A 27,999-nucleotide genomic window follows, 5' to 3' on the forward strand; every position below is an offset into this window, starting at 1 on the left:
TATTTTCCAGGGTGTTCATGGAGTCCCCCAAAATCCCGAGGAGCTCTTAAACTTTCGACAGAAGTCGGAGAAGATTGCAAAGAACCAGGTTCATAACACACCAAAGGAGCTATTGGTAGCCAATGGGACTTCCCACTCACCTCTGCCAAGGAAGGACATGAGGGTGGAAGGACACAATCTCGAATCCAAGTCCAGGCTGAGGAGAACTGGTTGGACTTGCAAGGAATGTTCGCAGTGGATGCCTGATCGGGAAACCTACGTGTCCCACATGAAGAGAAGTCACGGAAGGGTAAGGACTCGCACAAAACATTTCAGCTGGGTAACAAGATATTTTTAGCAAAAGAGTCTGGTGATCATTAATATCTGAGGCGAAAAGAATCTGTTTAGCAGTTCACTGGGGAGTAGGAGCAGAATGCTTTCTGTAGGAGCAAAAGGCAGACTTTCTGTCCTTGGTCATATGCTCTACAACCTTATGTACCTTATCTGTTTCATTGTTCCTTCTCCCACTGCATCTAATGGCAGGCTTTCTCCTCTGCTTGTTTATGTAAGTGGATGGAAAGTCCACTTCACCAGCTGCTGGTCCAACAGGTGGTCTAAACAAAGTTTCAGGAGGACGTAGAGTTCTTAATGACATTGTATTATTTGGTAGATACAACAGGTATATGGAGTGCACAGAGCTATCATTATGGGAACTGTAAACTCTCAGTTTTTTGGTTTTATTCAGCTCTGGCCTTGCCTTGACCTAGTTCTGTCAAGTTAATCCTTACTTGCTGGCAGAACATAGGCCAAGATGTTGTGTGCACCAGATTTCTCAGTACCTTGGCGTCAGGACTTCTTGTTTGATGCCCTGAGTCACCCTTCTTGAGTCCCATGAGCAGACATTGTGGAAATGTGGTTCATTGGCCTTAATGCTTTCTAACTCGGTGTGGGGAATGCTGGGTTGTGCTCTTAAATATCAAGGAGATTTGGGCGAGGTGAGGGTGCTGAATTTTCCCATTTGAGTTCTATAGGAGGAGGAAATTTGCCAAACATTTCAGTTCAATACATAATATGTATTCATTGTTTAAGATGATTCTAAATGGAATGCATGCAGGGTATACAAAGGAGAATAGGAAAAGGAGAAAGCTAGCTACAGGGCAGAGTTTGGTGGGGAGATACGGGTATCATAAATGTAACAGGTGGTACTGTGTGATGTTCTTTAACATCTTTAACATAGTGCCCTTTTATTGCACTGAGCTAGGAGAGGGAAGCTGTACTTCACACTGGGTCCTGCCATCTCCTGGGTGAGAATGGACCTTCCCCTGAATTAATTCTGCAGTCCTGCAGCAAAATGACCTCACAGCAGAAGCATCTGATGCAATTCCTATCTTAAGCCACATGTTTAAGTTTCTTTTAAACTAGTTTTATAAGAGCAGTGCTGGTACTAGCCAACTGCTGGGCTGAATGTCAGTAAAACCCTGAAATTTCAGTTGCCTTTATCAGTGGAGGAGGGTTGTTTTGCACCCAAGAGGTAAGGTCCAGATGAGCAGCTGAGGAAAGTCAGAATAAGGAAGTCAGTGCCTTTTTGTCTCCCTGTTACTGAAAGATATTTCTGTTCTTCTGCTAGGCTATGAAGAGATATCCCTGTCGACAGTGTGAACGCTCTTTTAATGCCTCCAACAGTCTGCGTAGACACATCCGCAACAATCACGATACAGCAAAGAAAGTTTACACTTGCTGGTATGTACTGAATACCACGTTTCGAATTTGTACTCAGCGATGGGCTAATCTTTCATGTTTGGAAGCCCTTTGTACGAGGTCATGTCTGCTCATCTCTACGTCAGGCTAGAAATGACTGAGGGAGAGTGAGAGGACAAGTATTTTAAATGTGAGCAACTTGGTGGCTAACATAAGTCCTTGGGTTGGACTGCACGGTGCACTTTTGGAAACTTAGGGTAAGATTTGCTTTGAGAACTACAGGTCCAGCATGACATCTGTGTTGCACAGCCTTGCAGAACAACCAAGAAAATACCAGACTGATCTTTCATTGCTTCTTGGTTTCAGTAGTTATGCATCATGCTTGTGCCTTCCCAATGGAAAAAATGGCACAGAAGGTGTATCAAATGCTAAGAGGTTGGGGCTGTAGGCCCTGTTACCTTTTACACAGGCAGAAGTGTCTGCACAAGCTGCAGTGCAGAATTAAGCTTTCTGGCTTTGCTTGAGAGGATGCTTCTCAAAGTAGGAGAACGGATTTGGAGACTCCAGATGAGCTGCATGAATCAGCAGTGAATGAAAATCTTGGCTGGTGAACATATTTTAACTGAGAATACAGTGTCAGTTCAGGACAAAGCCCAGTGCTTACAAAAATACCCCTGCAACTGTTGTTATCTGTCGTTGCAGAATAAGTCATACGCTGAACGATCACGCAAGCTTAGTTCCTGTCTCAGATTCTGAGGCATCTTCTTAAAACAGAATTCAAGCACATTTGTATTTGAAAGGATGTTTGCACTGGTGTAGTTTAGGGGATTTTTTTTGTTCAACTGAAATTTTGTATGAATGCGAGTGTTTCTGAGGAATGTGCTGTGGATTTTTGCACTTAAATTACTAGAAGTCTGTTTTGAAGTGTACATCTTTAGAGTACTCTGTTCCTGTGGCCCATGTAGCGGGCCGTGGTAGCTTTGAGAAAATGGATGAAGTACTGGCATCATCACCACTGGAGCCTGATAGAAGCAAATTCCCAACACATTTTTCAGTCAGGATTTCTCAGCTTCCCTTTTCTTGTAACTGCACCATGACTTGCACCCTCTGCAGGAGATGAAGCATTGGTTCCCAGTATGTTTCATTTTGCTTTAACTTTGTGGGTTGTTGGAGTCACGTGCACCTGGTTTGTATAAATCTATTCTCTTTGGATCAGTAGGTTTCAGATTGGGGTGTATCAGAATGAAAATAGCAGGGAAGGAGGATTTGTGTAGGAATAATGTCCTGGGTTGTGCATTGGTTTGTACAGAGCCTGGGGTCCAGTTTTTCTATTACTTTTCAGAACTGCATGCAGCTGTGGGTCTGTAGTTCGCCCACATGTTCATGGTCATGCATTATTTGCAGCAGAGAAAACTGAGCTACAAATTCCAGTAAATTGTGGTTGTGTTTAATTCTCGAGCTTGTAGTTGCTTCTCAGAATCTGCTGATGAGGTCTTAGTTGGACAGTGGTTGTGCTCTCTTTAATCTACTCCTGGATTTCCCCTTGAAGACCAGAAGCATGATTAAAATCTGTCACTGACCCGACAGCCCAATATTTCTGTGGCTCCAGGTGTGCTGTCTTGTAGTTACCCTCTTGCTTTTAACATTTTGAGCTTGAGATTTCCCCTTCTTGCCCTGCCCTGCTTAGGTCTCAGCCTTGTGTTAACGTTGTAGGGTGAAACCAGTGATGGAGGACTTGCTTAAGCTCCCTCCTACCAAGTTTGTCACTGGTGTAATTAGGAAAGCATCTCTTAGCTATTCACACAAAAAGAATTCCAAATTAGAACAAATTGCAAGGCATTCTCATGTTTTATGTATTTTTTTCATAATTATTGTATTTAGACCTTGCTCTTATTTTCCCAGTCTTTGGTACGAACTGTCTGGAACACTTGATTTTCGGCGTGTTTATTTTTGATAAATACCACTTAATAACCTCTCCTCTTGCCTCCTTGAAGGAGAAAAATCCCATCATTATTAAATATTGATTTATCATCTAAGCAGTTCCTGTGGAAAAAAACAAAAAAAACAAAAAAAACCAACAGAAGTACTCAGTGAGTACATCTGTGTTTTAACATCATTACTGACCGTTGTTTAATTTCCATCTAGTAGAGAAGCTGGAAGATCACTAGGAATCTTTTTCTCTCCTGTTAAAAAAGGCCTTTGTCTCCCAGATATGCTTCACCCTCAATTTGCTCCTTTTCATCCCCTGCTGCCTGTGTTTCAACTGCAATTTGTGCATTGCAGAGAGGTCTGATGTTGCTTGCCTCATTGCTCGGATTGATGCATAGCTCGTGGACATTCCCCACATCACACTGGCGGTCAGCAGAAGAGTACAAAGTCAACCTTGGCTTTCCTGATTGCTTTCCAAGTGCTCTTTGCACCTGACTCTGCTACAGAGAGGTGTTTTAGGTTCCTTCAAGACTTGGCACTTCTTTCCAGTAGACCTTGGTCATCTGAGAGGGCAAGCTAATAGCTGGCTCTTCTGTTTCACGTCTCCTTTTGAAACTTCTAAGTTGTTTCTGGCAGCTCTTAAATCCTTCTGGGTTTTAATGTATCTAGTTCCACATAAATGATGCATTTGTGAGTGCTTTTGGCCACGTGGTCTGGGAGTTCAGAGGTTTTGTAAGCATTTCAAGTGTGCCATGATAAACATGGTCCTGTGGATGTGATACTGCACTCGTTGTGGGACCTGCAGGGCTCCTCCTTGTTACACACAAAATGAAGTCTCCGTGCATTGCTCTCCCAAAAGCTACTTTTCTCCTGTTCTTTTTTCATCTTGATTACTTACCTTGTGCTTGTGCAGTGTGTATCAGAGCGGGCTTGATCTCCAGTCATCCCTGTATTTATTAAGTACTGTACTGTAAATAATACGTGCCCTACTTTCATTCTTGTTCGTCCTTACTGCGGTAAACTTTTATGGATTTCTGTCAGGGATAATATTTTATTAGTAAAATGGTGATTTCCTGTCTCTTTTGGTAATCTAATAGTACATTACTCAACAACTTCTGTCTCCTATGACACCTATTGGTTTGGCGCATAATGAAGAGCTGTTTGGATGAAAGAGCAGTTGAGCATTTCCTCTAATAAATTTTCTTTGTTTTGTATTTATTTCCAAGGTACTGCACAGATGAAAATCAGACATTTCCTCAGCCATTCATGCTGGAGAATCACATCAGCCTCATGCACGGCATCAAAAACCCAGACTTATCCCAGATGGCCAAAGCAAGAGCTCCAGACAGAGACACAGCAGAAGTAACTCATACATTTTCATTGACAAATAAATGTACCTGGCGAGTAGCTGTCCACATGGGGTAGTAAATGAGTGGTATTTGCAGCAGTAAAGCCCTCTCGCTTTGAAATATGGCAGATTTCCCTCCTGTTCTCCAAACTCAATCTAGTTTGTTTCTAGCAGTGTCATGATCTGAACTGAAAGTGCAGCTGAGCTGCAGCAGCACTGGGGCAATGAGTCTTGCATTTTTCAAGATGTTTTGAACATATGGCCCTGTGTTTACTGGCCTTTTTCAGTCCACTTTGCAACCAGAACTAATCTGGGTTTGTTTTTACCCTCGTTTTCCCATGCCACTGTGCTGTTTCCTTGAGGTATGAGAGTCTGGTACATTTTTTGTCTGCTTTCTCCCTCATGTTTTTGTTACTACTTGCACGAAAGTTTCTGGTTTAACTCATACTGGATCTGTTACGTATGAGTACTGCATTCCTCCTCAGTGGAACTGTGCCGTTTTGTTTTTTTTCAACAATGGTAACCATTCAACTGATGTTATTTTGTGTTGGTTTGGAGTGGAAGGTTGGCAGGTTGAGCTGCTTGTTCCATTTAGTTTAAAAATATAAGTGAAAAGGAAAATCTGTTTCTATTTATCTGTCACCAGTACCACAGCACTGAGGGATTGCAACCAAGACCCTTCTGTATTTGTGTGGTGATCCCAGGCATGGAGAAAGGGAGACCTGGAATTCACTTCTGTCAGCTTCCCCCCACACAGAGCTATGCACCTGGGGAGCTGGCTGCACACCGCTCTAGCTGTGTTTCAGATAGAAGCCAAACTGTATGTGAAACAAAGGCTGTGCAATGCTGCTGGATGAGGAGATAACAAAATGACACAAAGGGACACGTGATCGAGCCGTCCTCATAGGAGGAGACCACGCTACAGGCTGATGTGGTAGAGGGCATGAGACAATGAGAGATGGCGTGAAGAAAATATCAGAGTAGAGGGAAAAATGTTCAGCTTCTTCTTCCCATGGTTTTTCAGCCTTGCCAGCCCCTCCCAGAGCTCCCGTCTCTCTTTGTGGGACAGTGGTTGACATCCTGTGTATTGTGATGAAGGGCAGAGTAGGCATGGCTGTAACCCCGAGGTGTTCGGGTATTGATAGGAAAGGCGGCAAGAAGAGCCCCTGGGTATGCCATTGTTTAATTTGTAACAAAATACCTATGTGTATTCACCCTCAGATGCCTTCAAATGTACATGTGGGATTTAGCAAACTAAGACACTTATTCTTCTGTGGGCTCAAACAATGAAGTAACTTGTTAATCTTATTTTTTAAGGCAAGATCTCCAAAGAGGATGGCGACAAACGAGCTGGGTCAGGCAGAGACCGCTGCAGGTTCAGACGCACCGCCAGCCAAAAAACTGAAAGCGCATTGGAAATGTGCAAAATGTGGATTCGCAACAGACATCAGTACTGAGTTTCAGGAGCACATACCTCAGCACAAGACAGACAGCTCCACATACCAGTGCTTGTTCTGCGGCTTGTGTTACACATCTCAAATCTCTCTGAACAGACACCTCTTCATTGTTCACAAAGTAAAAGATGAGGAGGAAGAGGAGGAAGAAGAGGATGAGGAGGAGCAGGAGGAGGGAGAAGAGGTGAGGGAGAAGCTACGAGCAGAGACAAATGAGAACGGACATGAGGGATATAATGGTGAGATGAACACTACGGCAGAAGAAGAGAGCCTGGAATGCAAAGAGTGCAAAACTGACTCAGCTCTTTGTGAGCACAGGCAGACGTGTGGTGTGGAGGGTCCTCGTAGCACCTCTCAGAACAATCACTCAAAGTCTGTTAAGACTTAGAAGCAAAACAAAAACTTTTTGCTCTGTTGGGGTTTTTTCTTTGGGGGTTTTTACTCAAAATACGGGGTGGGGATGGGGCAAATCATTGAAATGTTCTGTTGATTTCTTGGGATGGACGTTGCTTTCCGTTAACTTCCATTTTTAAGGGAAATTTGGAAAAGAAAAATACCCTGCCATTGCGTCCTGAGCACTAACTCTCTGCCAGCTCAGAGAGTTGAAAAGGGAAAGCAGGGCGAGAATCCTCCCTGGAGCTTGTCCAACTCCTGAGGATCAAGGAGCACTTTCTGCAACTGCAGTTCCCTAAAGATGAGCTTTCCTCCTTTGAGTGCACTTCCTCAGCCTCTGCCCACAGCCCCAGCCTTGCCTTCCCCATCTCCCTTTCTGTCTCCTATTTATGACTCAGTTTTCCTATCCTGCCTTTGTTTCATTCATTTTAATTCATAATGCTGTCTCAGCAAAGCACACGTGTCAGGGCCGTGCTGGCCGATCCGAGATTGTCTGTGTTTAATGGGACAGGCCTGAGTTGTACTCAAGCTTGCATTTAATTTACTGTCCTAATAACAGTCATGTTTTCCGAAAGGTAATTTAATGAAGCATCATGATTCTTAATCACCCCAAAATAGAACTGTGTAGCCCCTTCCTGGGAGAGTACAACCACAGTGAGAGGGAGGTGGGTTGGTACAGCACTTCTCTCTGCGTTAGGGCATCACGGTCCCAAAAACAAGAACTCCTCACAGGGGCCCATGGGGTCCTGGCAGGGAGGTGGTGGGGGTGCCTACAAGGCTGGCGGGGCCGGGAAGCCACCGTCCCATTGACAGCACTGCTCCCCTCCTGCCTCAGTTTTCTATATTCCTTTGGAGGTGTTTATGTTCATGTAGTCATATTGACTCTGTCCGTGCCGTTTCCTCATCGTTCCCCCAACACTCACGTTTCATGTAATATAATTATCTTCTATACCTTTTTTTTTTTATGTTGAGCCAGAATCCTGCTCGTTATTGTTTACTATGACAATGTTTAAATAATTTAAGAACTATTTATCATATTGCATATGAATTGCTCACTTTCTTGTCTCAATGTGTTTTGATACAAACAGTTTGGACTCTTTGTATTTTTTGATACTGTGTACATTAGCCTAGGGAATGTTTTACAAGGTAGCCTACGTAGAGTAACAATAGCAGGGGGCACTCCCAAGCCATCACATATCTATTTAATCTGCAGTGGCATTTGTGCCTTGCTATAATGTTTACTTCAAAGTATTTCAAATAAAAGCATCAACAGTGCTCCTGGTGCAGTGTTTGCTTGCTGAGGGAAAGGCCGTGGGACTGGAGGTGACCGGAGCTGGAGGGGTACCCCGGCTGGCGTGGGCAGGGACACAGCCCAGAGGCTCCTGCCTGCCATCTCCTCCCTGTCACCACCTGTCCCTTCCTCCTGCCAGCATCTCCTCCCTGTCCCCTCCATCTCCTCGCTGTCATCTCCTGACCCTTCCAACTGGGCTGCTGGGCCGGAGACGGGCTGAGGAGCTGGGGGTGTTCAGCCTGGAGAAGAGAAGGCTGTGGGGAGACCTCATTGTGGCCTTCCAGGACTTGAGGGGAGCTTACAAACAGGAGGGAGAGTGACTTTGTGCACGGTCAGACAGCGATAGACAGAACAAGGGGGAATGGCTTTAAACTAACAGAGGGGACGTGGAGGTGAGGTGTGAGGAGGACGCTGTTGACCCAGAGGCGGTGAGGCGCTGGCACTGCTGCCCAGAGCTGTGGGTGCCCCATCCCCGGAGGTGACAAGGACACGGGTGGGCGCTGGGCAGCCCGCGGCAGGGCTGAGATCCCATGATTCTCCGGCCCCACCTCCCCTGCCCCCTCCCAGCATCATTCCCCGTTGGTTCCGTCCCCACTCCGCCACCGCCCCCTTCCGCTGCCGCCCCCGGGGCCGCCCCCGCTTTCCCCGGGCGGGGCGGGGCCGGAAGCAGCCGAGCGCGCGGGCGGAAGCGGAAGTGGCGCGGGGTCGCCGCCGTGGTGCCCGCGATGCTGTCGCTGGACTTTCTGGACGATGTGCGGCGCATGAACAAGCGGCAGGTGCGCGGCGGGGCGGGCGGAACCGGGCACCTCCAGGCCCCGGCCGAGCCTGACCCCGCCGCCCCCTTCTCCTCCCCCCCCAGCTCTACTACCAGGTGCTGAACTTCGGCATGATCGTCTCGTCCGCCCTCATGATCTGGAAGGGGCTGATGGTGGTGACGGGCAGCGAGAGCCCCATCGTGGTGGTTCTGAGGTAAAGGCGCGGCCGTAGCGGTAGCGGTGGGCGCGGTATGGTTGGGGCACGGGCACAGTCACGGTCGTGGTCACGGTCGTGGTTGTGGCCGTGGTTTGGTGATGGCGGTGCCTGGGTGTCCGGCCCTGTGGAGGATGTTCTCTAGAGACCTGGCCCCTGCGGCCATCCCAGCTGCCAGGTCCTGGTTGGGCAAAGCCTCTCTAAGGATTTCCAGTCTCAGTGGAAGACAGGAGAGGATGAAATGCCTGAAGGGAGGGGATGGGCACTGCTCAGTGGTGCTAGTGCCAGGACAAGAGGTGCCGGGCACAAACTGGAGCGCAGGAGGTTCTGTCTGACCATCAGCCAACACTGTGCAGGTGGTGAAGCACTGCACAGAGGGGCTGCGGAGCCTCTGTCTGTGGGGATGTTTGGAAGCCACCTGGATGTGAGCACTCTGCTCTGGGTGTCCGTGCTGGGCAGGACTGGGCCAGATGGACCCAGGAATCCCTTCCAACCTCAGCTGTTCAGTGGTTCTGTGAAGCAGGAAGGCGAAACTTGGCACCTTGTTTCTGTTAGCTGTCAAATGTGTATGTTACAGGGGTGGTCCTGGAGGAGGGACAGAGAAGGAACTAGAGGACATCGAAGAGCTCAATCCAAGTGCTTCTGAGTTCTGTCAAACCTTGTGAAAAAACACTTGGCAGCATGGGTGAAGCACGGGCAAGGAGGGCCTTGAAGCAGGAGGCCTGGCACCAACGATGGATGCACTGCTTGGGGCAACTCTGCTGCATGAAAGCAGTGTTTGTGGCAGGGCTTGCCTTGTCGCTGAGGTTGCAGCACATCCCACTGTAGAGGCCATAGCAGCAGAGCATTGCAGTACAGTTACCTCTTGTTCGCCTCTCTTGTTGCTGCTATGTGAGTGGTTGAAGAATGTGATGAGTTTTGATTAATGAACAAAGAGGTTGATGTCTTTGAGATGCTATCAAATAAAGTCTTACAGGGAAAAGGATTTATTTATTTTTTTTTAATAGGACCTGGCTTGTCACTGCCGATGAGTGTTATTATATGTTATGTTGCATCCTCACTGGTATCCATTAGCTGTGTTTTTCACAGCTGCTTATTTTTTTCTCCAGTCTTCTAGTGAGCTAGGAGAAAGGGAGCTGCAGCCATACCCTCATACATGTGTGGCTGAAAATAAGGGATATCACCATAGCTGGATATGTTCCAGATGTTGTATGTTGCCTTGCAAAAGCATGATGCTATGTGTACCACCCATGGTATGCCCTACTTGTGTCCTCCTTCTTTCTGGGACAGATTCCTTGTGGTGGAGTTCTTGGGCAGTGACTGGGTGCTGGCACAGCCAGGTGCTGTGTGGGTATCACACGTGTCCTGTTCTGTGGCTGCATTGGCCTTTCAGTGCATTTTTACATCAGTGTTAATTACCACATGCCATTTGACAAGGCTCAAAAAGAAAAGTCTTCAAAGCAAGTGGCACTCTTTATGGGCCCTGTGAAGTTCAGGGGAGATGTTTTGCGCTGCTCTTCCCAGTGAGTCAGACGTGGGCCGTTAGGTCACGTCCTCTCTTCTTATCTCCTAAACAGTGGCTTCTCTACTGTCTTGAGATAAAACAGAGAAAGTTCATTGTTTCCTGTTGTACTGCATTATGTATTTGAAATTAGGAACGTTAAGTATTTGGTAACAATTGCCATTTACAAGACAGGAGAAAAACAACTTGAATAGCAGTGCCTGAAATTAGATAGTTAAGCAAAGCGATGAATCACAATAACAAATTTTTAGCACACCCGTCTGTTTGTTCCAGATGGGAACATAAGAGCCCGTGTGTTTTCAGTGCTTTGTTCTCAAGGACCATCCATCTACCTGTGAAAAAATAAAATGTAAAAGCTCCCTCCCCACCACTGCAGTACTGCCAGTTTAGCACAATGAATTCAGTGCTTGTAGAGAAGCTGCTGCTCGTTGCCAGCCCTGTTATGAGGAAGAGAGCATAAAGACTTTCCTGTTGGTATGATTTTTAACCCTCACTGTTGGCAGTGATCTTTTCCCACCATGTCTGAGTTGCTGCTGGTATAGTGATAGAAAATCCAAATGGCATGGGGATTAGACACATGCCAGTCCTCCAAGTCTGTGCCATTATCTTAGGCATTCTTCTGTAAGGACACTGCAAGCTTTCTCTTAATAAGCCGTAAATGTTGAAGCCTGATTCTCAGTGTTTAAATATTGCTCAATTGCTCCTCTTCTCTTTTTCAGTGGAAGCATGGAGCCTGCGTTTCACAGAGGAGATCTCCTGTTCCTAACAAACCGAATTGAAGATCCAATCAGAGTGGGAGAAATTGTGGTCTTTAGGATAGAAGGCAGGGAAATTCCTATAGTCCATCGTGTCCTGAAAATTCATGAGAAGTATGTTAAGAATTTGGGGGGGCTTCTATTGCAATTGTTGAATTAATTGTCTTTTTCCTCATCTCCTTGGTTAAGTGAATGGGTGGAACTTCATTTAAGTGCTATCCAAGTGTTGTAGGAAGCAACATCAAAGTTTCCAGCAGTCCAGGTCTATTCCTTTTCATTTCCTTATGAAGATCAGCTGCAGAGTTCCCAAGCTGGGGAGTCTGTCCCAGTATCCTTAACTCACTCTGTCACGTAGCATCTCCTGTCATTTCCATCCCAAATTGCCTCGTAACTTTGCTGTGTTGTCTCCTCTAGGTATGGCTACAGTGGGTGTGTTAATTGACTATTGAAGTAGAACTTTCTGCGTGAGGAGTGTTTTCAGCGCAGGATGCACTACTTTAAATTTTGAGGGGCCTAAGCAGGGGCAGGGTGTTTTTGTACAGAGTTTTCTTCTCTGTAGGGATCTTTATAGCATCGTTATGCTCAGAGCGTCTAGATGGACTGCACTATCCTTGTACACTTCGTATTCAAAATGCTGAGCAGGGTGTGAGTCTGAAGGATTGAAAGTGACAGTCATCTGGGTTTGTTTACTGAACAGGGTTTGGTTTTCCAAGCAAGACTTTCTCTTCAGTTGTGAACCTTCTTATTTGGCTGTTGTGAAGCAATTGGGACTGCTCAAGGCCAGCAGTCAGTGGGGATAAGAGCCAGCCTTGTGAAAGATGTGAGTGAAAGCTAAACCTTGAACTGAATCCCTCTTTCTACAGGCCAGCTCTGAGAAGAGAGCTGAATGGGTAACCTCATTTGAATGGGGTCCCAGCATCTTTTTGCTGAGTAAATGCTTGCTGCATTAGGAATGAACTGGAGCTGTACCAAGGCTCAGAGATCTGTTTCTAGATTTAATGAATCACTTGCATTATATGTAAAGGTGGCATTCAAGGGTTATCATAGAATAGAATGGCTTGGGTTGGAAAGGACCTCAAGGATCACAAGCTCCAACCCCCCTGCCGCAGGCAGGGCCACCAACCTCCACATTTAATACTAGACCAGGCTCCCCAGGGCCCCATCCAACCTGGCCTTGAACACCTCCAGGATGGGGCATCCACAACCTCTCTGGGTTGCTGTAAACTTATGAGGTTGAAGGGATAGAGCTTTTCTCTCAAGCATTTGTGGCAGCCACAGCTGTTGGAACATCTAGACTGCTCTCCTGGCCCTACTCAAGCTCAACCAGCTTCGTGCACGTAAATAGTTCAGCTAAAATCCTGACTGCAAGAATGTTGTAGGCATAGCAGATTGTTTGCTGTACAGATTAATTCTACACCCAAAACCTGTAGTGGGTCAGTTGTTTTTCAAAGTGTTGGTTCTTGATAGCATTATTTTAAAAAATAAGGTTGGTATAGGCAGTAAATCTGCTATCTAACACTGCGCACACACTTTCTGAGATGTGTTGGGAACTCTTTTAAGTGAAACACTACTTTCCTTCTCCCCTGTTGCATGCAAAAGTCTCATCTGGGCTCCAGTGCTGCTGCTCGGACTGGTGATTGAAGAGGTAAGAAAAGTCAGGGTGTTCTCTGTCTGCTTTCAGCTAGTTTTTGGGAAGGAGGAGCGGAAACATGCTCTCAGTGTAAGTTTGTCTCCAGACATTCTTCACCTTGTTTTTTGCCTGACTTTACCTCAACACTAGGTATCCAGTGCTTTTTTTTTTTTTTTTTTTTTTTTTAAGTGGAACCATAGTACCAACCCTAGATTTTGTGAGGTCAAGCCATTCTCCAGTATTTTTGATTGCATTTAAAAAAAAAAAAAAACAAAAAGACAAACCCGAACTTGATCCTTATGTTAGTAAAGATGAAACCTCATACTTTGAGGTATCAGTTGCTTCTCTCGTTGGTTGAAGAATATTTTTCTGGTGGTGGTTCTGAATTCAGGAATTTCCTCTGGATGGCCAGAGTCCGGTTTGTTTCTGTAGTTACAGACTGAGAATGAAAATCATGAAAAGACTGTGAAAGCTAACAGTGTCAAAATGAAGAAAAACAGAATGCCCTGTTGTCCACAGTTTTGTGGCTTCAGTTCACATCAGTACTGTTTCAAAGAGAAAAGCTTTTCCTACTTGCTAGCTTTTTCTTTGTTGTTCAGAATGAAATTGAGTTTGCTCCTTATCACTAAACGCAGTCTGCCATCCGAACTGACACAGTGGTTGTGCAGGAGAGCCAGGCTGACTTTCATTTCGCCTTTTGGACAGCAGAACAACTCTGCTGTGGGCTTCTCACACATGTTCATGATGCAGCATGGAAGCGGTTCAGTAAGATGGTGTGCTCCTACACCGTCAGTCTTCAGAAATGAAACTCCATCATCTGTGCCTTTGGGTATCTTTGTCTTTTCCCAGACTCTGTAAGTAAGCTGCTGGGTTTTTGCCATTTCCATACTGTGAGCCAGATGTGCTTTGAAGAGAGATCTGTTCTATTTTTTCCCTCTTTTCCCTTCCAACACTCTCTTATCATGTAACACAGATCATTGTTTGGCTGTGATGAAAACAGCAGGGGCTCTGAGGATCCGCGTGCTTTCCCATACAATACTTGGCCTGTTGTTTCTCTGAGGAAGCCAACGGACTTGAGCAATAGGAATGCTTCTGCTTGGCGTCTGCCTCCAGATACCATAGAGAGGTGGTGGGGACGGCCAGTCCCCAAGCGGTGGTACAGACCACTGCTTTGAAACAAGCATTGCCAGTTGTCCATCCAGCCAGGTGGAAATTCCTGGAGGAGGGAGGAGAGAGCAAAACACAATGTGTAAAGCCAGGGCAGGACAGCACTGCTTCCAGGTTAGAGCAATGGTTCAGCTACTCCTGGATCCTGGTTCTGATGAGCTAACTAAGGAAGAATTAGTTGAAGGAAGGATTAAATTAGAAGAATTAGACTTCTAATTCTAGATTCTTCTTCTAATTAGAAGAATTAGAATTAAGAGAATGGAAGAATTAAAGACTAAAGAGAACGTACAGCAATAATTTCCCTGCTTTCTGTAAATTGTGGTTTCAAGCAAGAAGTGATAGTTCTGTGTCTGTAGTATGTGATGTCGGTATCTGGTCACTGATGTCATTCTTTGCCATCCCCAATACTCTGTCATTGAGACATAGTTTGTACCTGTTACCTCTGGTTTTGTTTGATGGCATCTGGGTGTTGTATGAGAAGAGGCAGTGAAAAGCTGTTTGTAGCTCTCAGTGTCACCTACATGGAACTGCTGTCATATCTCTTGTCAGTTCTGTCGTTTCCAGGCTGAAGAGTCTTGGTCTTTTCTTTGTACAGAAGTGGTTCCAGACCTTATTAACCATTTTTGAACGTTGGCCAGGTCTTCTCTCCAAAAAGGATGTAGAGGGTTCAGAGCTGTACAAAGCGTTCAAGATGTAGGCACATCCTGAGTTCATGTCATATCATAAGGGGATTGTTTGTTCTGTTTTCTCCCTCTTTCCTAATAATTCCTGTGTTTCAGCTTGTTCCTGACCACTGCTGAGTAAAACTGTATGCTTTAACCCCAAAGCCTCATTTTCATAGAATCACAGAATGGCTTAAGTTGGAGGGGACTTTAAAGGTCACCTAGTTCCAAACCCTTTGCCATGGACAGGGTTGTCAGCCACTAGGTCAGGCTGCCCAGGACCCTATCCAACCTGGCCTTGAATGCCTCCAGGAATGGGGCAACCACAACCTCTCTGGGTAATCTGTTCCAGTGCCTCAGCACCCTGAGTGAAAATTTCTTCCCATCATCTCACCTAAATCTCCTGTGTTTTAGTTTAAAGCCATTCCGCTGTCAGACCATATAAAGTCAGTCCCCTTCCTGCTTGTAAGCTCCCCACAAGTCCTGGAAGGCTGCAATGAGGTCTCCCCACAGCCTTCTCTTCTCCAGGCTGAACACCCCCAGCTCCTCAGCCCGTCTCCATAGCAGAGCTGCTGTAGCCCTCAGGACACCTCAATGCCCTCCTCTGGCCCTGCTCCATTTTGGATGGTAGTACAGAGCCCAGAACTCAGCATTTGTATATAGTGCAAGAGGGGCATTGACACAAGAGAGGTCAAATGCATAGGCACAGTAGCTGCATCTTCACTGGAAATGGCTGGTTCTGTTCTTAAGCTCTGTAGGAATGCTTGCCTGGGGCCAGAATTCATTCTTCTGTTTGCATTTTTTTTCCCCCAAACACAGTCTTCTTTCCTCTGCATTCAACAGTTTCCCCCTTTCATCCTGCTTGAACGTCTAGGACATATTTGCTTCTAGTATCTTTGTGTTAGTCTCAACATGCTTATTCTAGGACAGCTTTTAAGAAGTTCTTTGACTTATCTTTCTGACTTATCTTTGCCAGGCAAAATGGCGACATCAAATTTTTGACGAAGGGAGACAATAATGCTGTGGATGACAGAGGGCTGTACAAACGAGGGCAGCACTGGCTGGAGAAAAAGGATGTAGTAGGAAGAGCAAGAGGGTAAGTGGAGTTGCAGAAGATGCAGCTTTTTGAATTGCTTTTCTCCAGTGCTGCCTGTTAATCCCCCTCTCCCAGTGAACTCTCCCCACTGGGTTTTTGTGACCTGCATGAAAGCGTTTTAAATGGTACCATGGAGAGTTAAAAAGACAAATGTAGTTGCATTTTGAGATTGGCCCAAGTGAAGGCATCAAGCTGTGAGCTGCATCATGAGATTTTGATGCTGAGTGGACACCAATGCAAAGGCAGTGCCTGCTCAGGCATTAAGGCATGATGAGAATTTGTGTCAAAATTATTTTTGCAAGTCACAGTCCTTCCAGGCGAGAGAGATCTGAATTTCTAATGCGGAACCCCTGTGTTCACGATAAGGTTCTCAAGTGTTGCAGGTTATCATCAGAGCTGTTGGAGGCCTGAGAGCCTACTTGCTCAATAATTCCACCTCATGGGAGGAAACAACCACCCGTGTTCAATCTCCACAGCTTGCTTGGCCCCTTTTTGTTAAGTCGTCCTTCTTCCTAAGGACCTTCTTTCAATTAGACAGGACAGCTCGAGTACCCAAATGTAATCTGAGCTTCATCTTCCTGATAATCACACACACACATACAAAATCTCACCATTAAGCATTTTTTGTATTCCAAGTCACGCATAAGAATGTCACTTTAATTAACCATGAAGAGTGTTAGAATAATTGGAAGTAGATAGCTGACTCTTGGCTCCTTTAGATTTTGCTCTTCTCTGTAGCAGTTTCTAAGGACCCTACAAGCTACACTGTTTCTGTGCCAATTTTGTCTATCCGAAGGCAGCTCCACAGCCATTCACTTATTTTGAATCAACTCTTTGCAAACTGGGTACTGATTGCCACTTCCTTCCTCTCAAGAGAATAAGCTGATATTACACCAATGTTTTATTCCCAGTGGTTGCTGCTAGAAATGTGCTGGCACCTGGCTGGAGGTTCACTGTGCTGAAAGTTGCTGGGGAAGCAGGATAAGCAACAAGCTGCAGGTGGTGGCTGTTTAATTCGATTGAATTCCCTTGCAGCACGCTGTGCATAATGAGTGATTTGACTCTCCCTGTTTGATGCAGAGGAACCTGCCTTTAGGACAGGCCTCTACTCCTTTTGCAGTGGCCCTCAGGAAAGCCAGCCTGGTTGAAGATGCAAGCACTGGGTGAAGCAGATCATCTTTTCCTAGCACTGCTGAATTAGGTCAGATTGCCACAAGGCACCATTGAGCCTTGAGTTCCAAGAATCTAGAAGGTTGATGCTGACACAGGAAAAAATCACCAGTTATACTAGTAGAGGTTATATGCACCCTTGGATGCTCTTTATTTATTTATTTAATGATAGAATCTTTATTCTTGTAGGTTTGTGCCCTATATTGGAATAGTGACCATCTTAATGAATGATTACCCAAAATTTAAGGTAGGAGTTCTTTCATTTTCTCCCCCACCAGCTAAAATTACTTTATGAGAACTTTGCATGCTTGGGCAGAACTGTTTGCCCAGTACTTCTGATCCTGTTGCTGCATCTTTAGAGGTGAGTGTGCACCCTTTGTCTCTTCTGCTTTGTCTTACAGTATGCAGTCCTCTTTCTACTGGGTTTATTTGTGCTGGTCCATCGAGAGTAGTCTGTTGCACTGAAGTACGTAGTGAAGATTCCATGGATTTTGTAGATGAACGTTTTAAGTAGAAGATGATGGTCCAATGTGCCGGGAGGAAGAAGAAAACGTACATTTCAAAGCTTCTTGCCAGTTTGGGTTTGTTTTGTTTTTTACTGCCTAAGGGCGAATGTTTGTCACAGTATTTCCAATGGTTTGTCACATTTTAGCATTTTTAGTGAGTTTTTTATATTAAAATTTTAAGCCAAACTGTTCAGTGTTTGAACTTTGAAGCTGAGCTTCCTCTCCAAGTGCCTACAGGACTGTGTCCTTTAAGTCTGTGCCTCCACTGGGCAAGTGTGACCTCTCCCCATGCTGACTGAACTGTCAAATGATGATCTGTGGAGGTGATGGTTTTTTTCCAATTTAGAACTGGAATAAAGATTTTACATCTCGCCCAGCATCTTGCCACATTCTTCATTATTGCCCAGCCTCATTGCCCAGTTTCCCTGGGGAGGAGGTAGGCTTTGTCATTGCAAATGGACTCCTAGAGCCCAGTGAATTGACTTATCCTTCCCTTACAGAGTAGCAGCTGCTCCTCTCCTTTCTTTTTGAAGAGTAAGCAGTCCTGAGCTGTAGATCCATTTAGTATTTTTATGTTCCTGTAAATCACACTGAAATAATCTGCTTCAGGACTGCAAGGTGTTTTGGGCAGATGATGGCAAAGGATTACTTTGAACATAAACATTCAGTGCAACCCTAGGTGATAGAAGATTTGGGATGGGAAACGTCCACAGCTGTTTGGCAGGGATGATACAGTGTTGGATATTTATAGGATGCAATAGTTTTGGGGTTTTTGTTTGTTTTTGTTTTGCATTCTGGGGAAAGGACCAGAGTGCCTATAGCTGGCCGCATCTTACAGTGGAAGCTACTTTTTGTCTGAACCCCCACTGCCCAGAGGTTTTAAAGAAACTGCCGCCTCTCATCACCACATGCAGCAGCTTGTTTTGTGAGCTTCTTGGTCTGGTTGGTGATCTTGTTTGTGTAGAAGTGGTGTTAGAGGAGAATCCAAGACACAAGGCAGAAGCTCTGGAGTACCTGCCTCTACACACCTGTACTGATTGTGTGACCATTGTAACTTGCATCCATGCTGTCTGTGCTGACTAGTGGAAAGATTTTACTTCCCCTTCATTAGGGCAAATCTTCACAAGAGCAGGCATTGGGATCATGGTGCCTTTGCTGCCTCCAGCTGAGGCTGCCTGACCATTCTTGTGCAGTTGTCTCTGGTTGTGTTGCTTGGCAGCAGGAGCCAAGCTATCCCTGCCTGTGCTGTCCCAGGATTGACAGCTTTCCTCTTGATCTTGCAAAACCTACCAGCAGTTCAAAGCCACTGTGTGTTACTTCAGTTGCATTTTACTGCGTCCTCTATTCCCTCTTCTTCATGACTACTCCCAGATTGCCCAGCAACAGGGATTGTTACCCTACACACAGCTTGTGTAGGGTAAAGCAGTCTCAACGGGCAAGGACAAAACCTCATTTATGTTCTTATTTTTGGTTTCTTGCATATGTACCTTGTTAGGCTTGTGCAGTCTATAGAGGTGCTATGTCCACGAGGCCATTTTGTTTAACACTCAGCAGCTGTGCTGACCTGCAGTATCCCCACCTGAACAGAGACAGTTAGTTTAAATGCATGGTTTGTTGCCTGAGTAGAATCATAGAATCCTTAGATCTATTCCCTTTGAGAAGGGACCTCTGAAGGCCACCTAATCCAACTCCCTGGCAATGCACAGGGACACCACAGCTAGATCAGGTTGCCTAGGGCCTGATCCAGCCTCACCTTGAAAGTCTCCAGGGATGGGGCACCAACCACAACACTGGGCAACCTGTTCCAGTGCCTCACCACCCTCACTGTAGAAGATTTTTTCCGTATATCTAACCTAAATCTTTCCACTTTGAGCTTAAAGCCATTTTCCCTTGTTCTATCACCACAGATCCTTCTAAAGTGTCTCCCCTTCTTTCCTGTAGCTCCCCTTTAGATACTGACAGGCTGCTAGCAGGTCACCTCAGCCTCCTCTTCTCCAGGCTGCACAACTCTAGCTATCAGCCTGTCCTCGTACAGAGGTGTTCCATCCCTTGGAGCATTTTTGTAGCCCTCCTCTGAGTGCACTCCAGCAGGTCCATGTCTCATACTGAGGCACTCCCCATCTGGATGCAGTGCTCCAGGTGAGGCCTCAGTGCAGAGCAGAGGGGCAGGATCACCTCCCTCACCCTGCTGGCCACGCTTCTTTTGATGCAGCCCAGGATACGATTATCTTTCTGGGCCATGAGGGCACATTGCTGGCTCATGTCCAGCTGCCATCCAGCAGTACCCTCAGGTCTTTTTTGCCAGGGCTGCACTCAATGCTTTCATCCCCCAGCTTTCACTGTTAGTGGGGGTTACCTCAACCCAGGTGCAGGCCTTGCACTTGGATTTGTTGAACCTCCTGAGGTTCTCCCGGGCCTGCTGCTCAGCTTATCTAAATCCCTCTGGATGGCATTCTGCCCCTCTGGTGTGTCACTGCACCCCACCGCTTGGTGTCATCAGCAAACTTGCTGAGGGTGCACTCAAACCCCCCTGTCAATGTCAATGATGAGGATATTAGAGTATGAGTACCAGCACTGACCCCTGGAGGACACCACTCGTCACCAGTCTCCATCCAGACACTGAACCATTGATCACCACTTTTTGGACTTGATCCTGCAGCCACTGAACAGTCCACCCATCAAATCCATATCTTTCCAATTTGGAGAGAAGGATGTTGTGAGGTGAAGCAAGAAATTGTATTTGTACACTGTGAACAGTCTATTAACAGGTCTAGCTGCTAGCAATGAGCCTTGGGCCTGCAACTCTTTGAGTAATCTTAAGTTACTAAGAAAAACAGTAATAAAAATTTGTATTTGACATTTGCTGCTTTTGTTGGAGCACTCAAGAAGAGAATTTAGATACAGTTTGTCAAACTATGGGAGTGAGGGATGGGATGTTTTGTCAAAGCCAAACCCAAGCAGCAGTGAGACAGCAGAAAATCTCTTTGAGGGCTACTGCCAACAAGGAGCACCTTCCCAAGGACTTGGAGCAACATTTCTGCATTTGCGCGTAGCACTGATGCTGGGTTTGTGTTCCCTGCTTTGCCTTTATGTTGAATTGTTTTCTGCATTAATTTAAGTTTATTTTAACTTGGGATCATATAAGGGGCTGAGTCGAGCTCTTCTGAAGTCTGCTAATCAACACCTCTCAGTGAAAACTTGTTGGCATTGCTGCAGGTGCTGTTCTCTGAGTTCTCTCGCTTTCACACCTCGCAGTAGCAGCTGTACTACTGTCACTGAGTTATTAAAAAAAAAAAAAAAAGGTAAAACACAAAGGGATTCTGATTATAAGGAATGCAGGAATTAGCTCTCAAAGAGCACCTGCTGAACCCCAGCTCCAAGAAATGAGAAACGGTCCTTTTAGATGTCTGGAAATGGTGATGTACCCGTCCTGCCTGCAGCGCTGTCCCCCCGCTGGCGATGCCGGCTGCTGGCAGCAGGTGTCAGCAGTCAGCGCGGCTGAGGACGCGCTCCGTGCGGATTTGGGTGCTGGAAGGTCTTTCCCAGCTTTGCTCTTGCATGGTGGCCCGCAAATTAGCAGGAAGAGTTTGAGAAATGCAGGGTGTTTTGAGTTAAGTGTGGGATAGTTCTAGCCCAGCTTTAGTGCTTACCGGGGCCATGGTATGATTTGGGAAATGACCCCTACAGGCCATCTTCAAAGACCCCTACAGCCTCTTCAAAGCTCAGTGTAGCTGAGAACGTGGTTCTGTGTAATCTGCAGCCATGAAATGAGGTGTTGGCTCTAAAAAGAGTGAGAATTCACACCATGAATCCACTTGCAGCTCCAACTCCCACCAGCTCCTATGCTACCTCCCACATCACCTGCATCCCTCTAACACCTCTCCAGCCACTGTGGGAAGGGAAGATGCTGGGGATGAACCTGCAGAGGCTGCAAACCGGGAGCGTGGGGGCAGGATGACAAAGAGCTGCTGCTGGCTCCATTCCCCAACTCTTATTCTGCTTTGCGGAGCAGAAAAGCTATGGAGCGTGCAGGATCTCTGGTTCAGCTGGTTGCTAATGCTGAAAAGTCTGGTGAGTGCTGCCGTGCTCCCACAGAGCCAGGGGTTTGGCTGTTCAGATGGGCTGAGGCTTTGTGTTTTATTTCAGTTTTATTCTTTTTTTAAAGGTGAAGCTGCTGCAGGAAAGCCTTTGAGGCTTAAGGATCTCAGGGTGGCTTAGGAAACATGGAGACTTTTGTGTCACAACAGGAATGGGATTTATTTGTAAAGCATGTGGGTGTTGAAAGGTCTGGTTTATTATAAAGACAAAAAAATAAAATAAAATAAAGGGAAAAAATCAGCCTGGGCTAAGACTGCCGTGGGCTCTGTTGTGGTTACAGCCAAACACAGCAGATTTTCTGGTAGACAGTGTCATTGCCTAATTACTGCTCGATGACATCCGCAGTTCAGGGCGCAGCTCTGCAGTGCATGGATTCCGTCAGGGGCAGGAGCTGCCTCAGAGCAAAGCAATGCTGGGGTGTTTCTGATCATTGCTACAATTCTGATGGTTGACTCTTTTTTCACATCAAAGGCATACAGGCAAGTATGATGGATGGGTGGTGAGCTGTGAGGAGTAACGTGCTGAAAACTGAAGCTCTTTGAAACGAAGGCTGTCTTTGTGTGTTTATGATGCCTGAATGCACAATCATCGGTTAAACAGCGATGGGCATTACCTGTTTTCCTCTAGATCTGCCACTGCATATTGCTTAAGCAGGGAGTTTCTAGGGGCTGTGTTTGTGAGACAATTGGCTCATGCTTTCCTTAATAAAACTGGATGATCTCATGGTGGTTTTACTGCCTTTAGAATCAGAACACGTCAACCTTATTTTTTCCAAGGAGAAGCTGTTAGGTAAAGCCTTATCTGTGCATGGTTAGAAGACTGCTTCTTGCTGGAGAAACACAATGGCAAACCCAGCGTGCAGCTCCCAGGATGAGCTAAACAGGGATGCCAAGGGAGGAGAGGTGGCTCAGGCAGAGATGTCTCTTCTGCTGCAGCAGGAGAAATGCAGAGCAGCTGTGTCCATTGTCCCGGCTGAAGGCCAGCACAGTGTGGGTGACTCAGGGGCTGAATCAGAGGAGGGGGTGTCCTGGTTCCGGTCCTCTGACTGCCAGGTGCACCCTGGCGATGCCAGGCAGCCACAACCTTCAGTTCCCATCCGTGTCAGCAGCTCCTGGCACTGCTCGGTGCCCTGTAGATGACTGGTCCACCCACCTTAGCTCTGGGGAAACAGCACCTATATTGCATCTTAAGGCAATTTCCTGCCTCTTTTGCCTTCTGCTCTCCCTTGCAGTGCTTCCATCCCTTTCTGCTCATGGGGCTGTTCATGCACGTGTTCAATTCTAAAAGGTCTTTTGAATGTTTGATCTAGCAGAGTTCCCCAAGCCTTGGGGGAAATCAAAACTGCACAGAGATATGTCTAAATAGGGACAGATTGGAAAAGTACCCTGTGTGATCCAGGATGGTGCAAACATGCTCTCTTGCTCCTGCTCTCTCTGCCTACCCCCACATCTCTTCACTTTTCTGCTAGTTCTCTTTAATAATTTAAGAGCACTTCTTGGAGCACTCTCTGCTGAGTGTCTTGCTATCGCCTTTGCTCTCCAATTTCTCATTCTTTTGTAGAACCAGCCTTACACGGTTTCAGTTTCCAGAGAGGCAGAAATAAAAATAATGTGGAGAAAATGAACTTCAATTTAATTTCTCTAAGCCTCAATTCACTCAAAGAGGGACGTCAGTCTTCCACGTAATTCTGGTTGGGACACTTCTGATCTAGGCATGGATTTGCCTGCAAGAAAACACAATTTTCTTATCTAAGTCTTCTTACAAAGCTGTTATTTGTACTATGTCCAGCGGGTGTGGAGTGAGAGGGAAACCTCAGGGAAAACCACAGCTCATTTACTGCTTAAATGAAAATTGAAAAACAAGATGTGTGAGATTTCAAATTTTATCTTTTATAAACAACCATTGTTGCCTGTGGAAGAATGAATGTAACAGAGGGATTCAATCTTTGTAAACAAGAGGCAAATGCATCAAAACAGACCCTGGGGCGTATGACAGGGCTTTAAATTTGACCTGGCTTTGGAGAAACAGTGAAGGAGAAGCTGAAGCAACTTAGCTGCTGCTAAGAGTTTTATTGGCACCAGGAGCTCTGTGAAAGAGACGCACAGGGGGTTTGAGGCCTTTGCTCTTTGTGTTTGTTTTCTATTAGAGCCATTGGTTTTGAGCATGCATTTTCCTGCCCAGTGGATATTGCAGTGCACCATGTTTCTGGAGCTCTGCAGCTCAGAGTCCCTCCCAGGCTGCTCTGGGAGATGCATCCATCCAAAGTACCAAAGTATAATTCAATAGTGAGGAAACAAAATGGACCTTCTTTTAAGCCCTATGAACCACGGCATTTCCAGTTTGCTCTGTTAAATTTGCTTGCTCTTAGCTCAGCATTAGCAAGGCCCTCTGTGCAGAGTATGATATGTTTATTTTGCAGAGCTAGAGGAAAGTCTGTTTTGCTTCACTTTTAGGTATGTTTGAATTTGTTAATAGTTTCACAGGTCCGTTAGTACTCTCATCAGCCTTGCACAGGCTGGAGTTGCTCACTGATAAGGAAGAAGACACCCCAGGTGTCCTGTGGTACTATCAGCTCCTGGAACCATCAGTATGAGATCTTGCAGAAGAAACCAGTGAATGAGAGGACAACAACAAACCCTGGGGCCTGGATGGAGATGCTGTGGGACACAGACCTGAAAGCACTGAACTATTTACCTGCCCTGCAACACCCACCAGAAGCACCAAGGGACTTCTGGTGAGCTGGAGATGTGGGGATCTGCAGGCTATAAACCAAATCAGTGGGCTGGAAAGGAGTAGGACCTAATCTACAAATAAGCTTGGAGCTCATTGAAGGAATCAGGAGGTATGTGGGCAAGGTGAGCCTGCTGGGATCATCCAGCTGCATTTCCCAAAGGTAGTTGGCAAGGGCCCTCATAGAAGGCTCCTAAAGAGAGGAAGAAGACCTGGAATACAAGAGGAGACCCTTACTGGGAGAAATCTTTTGCTAAAAGATAGGAGACTTTCTGAAGCAGAAAACACCAGGGAGCTGTGCAGAAATTGTGTTCAGCACATTCAAAAATCTGCAAAAGAAGGCAAATGCTAAAGTTTGGTGTTGATATAGTTTTTCAGGGTTGGTGTGGATGAATCATAGAATCATAGAATCACTCAGGTTGGAAAAGACCTTAAAGATCATCAAGTCCAACCACGATCTACACCATACTACCCAAACTCTAACAACCCTCTGCTAAAGGCCAATTGTGCAAGGAGACTGGGCAATAAAAAAGATGAAATTCAAATGTACATACATACAAAATTGTGCACAGGGGAAAAAACAATTTTAACTCTATTTATAAAACAATGGGTTCTGAGTTAAGTGTTACCATCTGGAACACTGGGGTTGTAACAGATTGTGCTATGAAAATGTCACTTCAGTGGTCAGTAGTCATCAAGAAAATAAATTGCAAGTGAGAATTAATAGGGAAAAATAGAGAGTAGAACATACCATGGCAATTTTCTCCAGCTGGAGGCATCAGGGGAAACCAGCGGTTCAAGCTGAAAGATCCCAAGATCCTTTAGGCTCCTTTGGGTGAGAAGGAATGGTTCCTGCAGGTGGGAAGGAATGGATCCAGCTGCAGAGAGGCGGCTGCAGGCTGCTCTTGCCCAGCCCCAGGGGTTAATCCCACCGGGAAAGGGGACTGTGGGCTCTGTGCAGATGCACACTGCCTCGAGGGCAAAGCCATCTATCAGAAGGCCAGCCTATGCTGAGTCACCTCGGTCCTTCCCCAGCTCCATTACAAGGCACTCGGTGGCTGACAGGTGACTCTCCCATACCACCCACAGAAGCCAGTGTGGTGACCTTTGCTGGCAAAAATCAATTTCTAAAATAGAATTTGTAATGCCTTTTGTAAAATATATTAGCTGGGAAGATTCCTTTGGTGTCAAATAGCAGTTGGTAAGGTGAACTTCTGAGCTGCAGAGAGCAAGCTGTGGAGGAGCTCTGTAGTGACAATTTCTGCCCCAGGTGCTGGAACTTGGGTCACTGAACCTCTCCCAAGCAGGAGACTTCAAGTGTGGGTGCCAGCTGTTTTTCCTGAATTAGGAACATCATGTTTTTGCAATGAAGGTATGGATTAAAAAATCCAGTGGAAATTTGGTCCCCATTTGTAAGCAAGGTCACTTTTGCTGCAGCCACCTTTCAAACTCTGTTTGTTCATTCTCAGGGTGACAGTGGAGAGAGCATCACTCTTGCCTGCTCAGGAAAGGAGTAATTTGGCTGCAGTGTGATCACCACTGCAGTTGTTATTCCCAGGTGTGGTAAAACACTCTTTGGATGGACCTAGTCTGTTGAGAATCCTGCCCAGGGGCTGCTTAGCACCTGTAGAACATTCACTAGAAATTGTGCTTGACTGTAATTATGCCACTTGAGAGGGTGAGCTGTGCTAAACTTCGTGTTTGGGATCTGTGTTTTGGTGATGGGAGCTCAATTTTAACACGACCACTACAGAGGACAAAATTGGTATTCTCAAGCCTCGCCTGCACAGCTTCCTTTAGCACCAACTGTGCTGCTCAGCAAGCAGTGGGCTTGGGTCAATTTCACTGTTTTCCATAAACCCCGCTGGCCGCCCAGAATCATGTACCCACTTCCAGCCTGCACCAAGTCCCTGAGCAGCTGTTGTGTTGTTTTTCCCCAAATCTCCCTGCACCCTGTCCAGCTAAGCCTCTGTGTCCAGCAATTAAAGCAGTGTACCTTCAGCTTCTGAGCATTTGTTAAAAGACTGCGACAGAAAAGCTCCCCACTTTCCTGTTTGCAGCCTGGCTTGCAGTTCCTCATCACAACCTGGAAGAGAGAAATAGCTGCAGCTGCCAGCTGAAAAAGAGGAAAGATCTGTGTTGGGTTGGTTGTGTTTCCAGTTATAATCAGATCAGAACAAAAGACTTTGCCCTGCTTTATGCTGTGCCAGTTCTTGCTGCTTGGAAGGTGACAGTCCTGGTCCCTGGGGCTGCCTTCTCTCCGTTAATCTCCCAGGAGCATTGTAGGGCCGGGCAGGAGCAGGACTTAATCCTGTCACACTTCAGTAGGTGCTGTAATTGCCCAGGACTCGTTTCTTCTGCCCTCTCTGTAATTGGTATCACTCCATCCTTCCTAATCCCACAGGTAACCCTTCATCTCACTCATCCTCACTGTTGCTCACATGCAGTGACACAGTGCTAAGAGCAAGACCCAGTCCTCCAGCTACTGAAAATCAGGTCAGGGTGGGATCTCAGGCATCGTGTCATCTGACGTGGGTGAAACCTTCCCACAGGGTTTGTGAGGACCCTGTGAGCACATGAGATTTCATACTTTTTTTCCCCCTCTTTAAAACATTAAAGCTATGTTTGCAGTTCAGACTCTACCCCGGGCTGAGGGAGGAGTGAACTGCCTCAAGATCTTTTCTCTCCAGCAGCAATAAACCCTGAGAAGGGCATTGCTCACAGGCTTTCCTAGGGAAACTCACCTCCCCACAACCTGTACCTCCTGGTAAAGCGGAGCTGTGGGTTGGGCAGGAGCCCTGAAGGCACCAATAGGGTCATTGCTGAATTATGGTGCTGGTTACCCTCACCAGATCATCCTGACACATAGCTGTTGCTGGGCACAGAAGACAAACTGATTGGAAACATGCTACTCTGTGCCTGGGTTGGCTGTGGTGATAAGGGCGTGGCGGCCATCAAGATCCTGACAGGAGCAAGTTGTTGGTGTTTGGTTAGCAGGTTGGTGGCACCCCGTGGGAAGCAGCTCGAAGGGTGAAGGAGCTCAGGAGGATCAGCAGGTTTAAGGACGGGGTCTTCCAAGGCCATCCCAATCCCGAGGTAAGTGTACACGGAGGGTGGGAGGAGGAGGAGGGTTCCCGGTGTGTGAGTCTGGCAATCCATGGCCCCACCTGGAGCCATTCTGTGGTTTTGGGGGGTTATTTTGGTGCCATGTGGACCATCTGGAAGTCATTCTGTGATTATTTTGGCACCATTTCAGGTTGTTTTGAGGTTATTTGGGGATCATTTAGTGCCATCTGGGGATTGTTCCAGAGTCATTTTGGTGCCATTTGGGCCAGCTGGAGATAGTTTGTCTGCGGGCGGTTTGGACAACATTTGGGTCTTTTTGGGGCTGCTTTGGTGCCGTTTCGGGCTGCACTGTGGTCATTTTGGGGGTTCTTTTGGGATGATAGTGTAGACAAAACCGCAGAGCAGCGGCTGACGGTGAGGGTGACTTGATGGCCCCTGCGGGTTCCGCCGCACCCGGGACGCCCGGTGAATCCGAGCGACGCGCTGAGGGGACGCGGAGGGCGGGAAGGCAGCGGGCGGGGGCGGCTCGAGGAGGG

At 46.4% G+C, this 27,999-nt stretch overlaps 2 protein-coding genes and 1 long non-coding RNA gene across 5 annotated transcripts in view; 2 read left to right on the forward strand and 1 right to left on the reverse strand.

Annotated features, from left to right (window-relative positions):
* The window catches only part of ZNF592 (zinc finger protein 592), a 33,838-nt gene extending 25,762 nt beyond the window's left edge, over nt 1-8,076 (forward strand). For both annotated transcript variants that reach the window (XM_413721.8, XM_040706545.2), the window contains 4 exons: nt 11-289; nt 1,607-1,719; nt 4,833-4,968; nt 6,272-8,076. In XM_413721.8, the coding sequence (XP_413721.4) occupies nt 11-289; nt 1,607-1,719; nt 4,833-4,968; nt 6,272-6,796 (1,053 nt within the window). In that variant the 3' untranslated portion in view covers nt 6,797-8,076. The remainder of the gene's footprint in view (nt 1-10; nt 290-1,606; nt 1,720-4,832; nt 4,969-6,271) is intronic.
* A 700-nt stretch (nt 8,077-8,776) lies between these two features.
* SEC11A (SEC11 homolog A, signal peptidase complex subunit) lies at nt 8,777-17,945 on the forward strand. 2 transcript variants are annotated; one of them, NM_001005802.2, is made up of 6 exons: nt 8,777-8,868; nt 8,952-9,061; nt 11,303-11,452; nt 15,774-15,893; nt 17,253-17,310; nt 17,465-17,945. In NM_001005802.2, the coding sequence occupies exons 1-6, from the start codon at nt 8,818-8,820 to the stop codon at nt 17,513-17,515; spliced, it is 540 nt and encodes a 179-aa protein (NP_001005802.1). In that variant the 5' UTR covers nt 8,777-8,817; the 3' UTR covers nt 17,516-17,945. The 2 variants fall into 2 exon arrangements, with proteins under 2 accessions (NP_001005802.1, XP_046754949.1); XM_046898993.1 differs by lacking the exon at nt 11,303-11,452.
* On the reverse strand, nt 17,515-27,965 carry LOC124417130. The gene is made up of 2 exons (XR_006931131.1): nt 25,149-27,965; nt 17,515-23,390 (listed from the first exon to the last, which is right to left on the reverse strand). It is a non-coding gene; the product is annotated as an uncharacterized LOC124417130 (long non-coding RNA).
* Between the last annotated feature and the right edge of the window lie 34 nt (nt 27,966-27,999).

Source organism: Gallus gallus, chromosome 10 (genome assembly GCF_016699485.2).
Source record: "Gallus gallus isolate bGalGal1 chromosome 10, bGalGal1.mat.broiler.GRCg7b, whole genome shotgun sequence".
In the NCBI taxonomy this organism is placed as follows: Eukaryota; Metazoa; Chordata; class Aves; order Galliformes; family Phasianidae; genus Gallus; species Gallus gallus.

Bases quoted from the DNA above. Each gene is read 5' to 3' on its own strand.
- SEC11A (NM_001005802.2), top strand. From the start codon at position 8,818: ATGCTGTCGCTGGACTTTCTGGACGATGTGCGGCGCATGAACAAGCGG. The intron at 8,869-8,951 runs GTGCGCGGCGGG...CTCCCCCCCCAG, and splicing joins GGCGCATGAACAAGCGGCAG to CTCTACTACCAGGTGCTGAA. The intron at 17,311-17,464 runs GTAGGAGTTCTT...TTTGTCTTACAG, and splicing joins ATGATTACCCAAAATTTAAG to TATGCAGTCCTCTTTCTACT.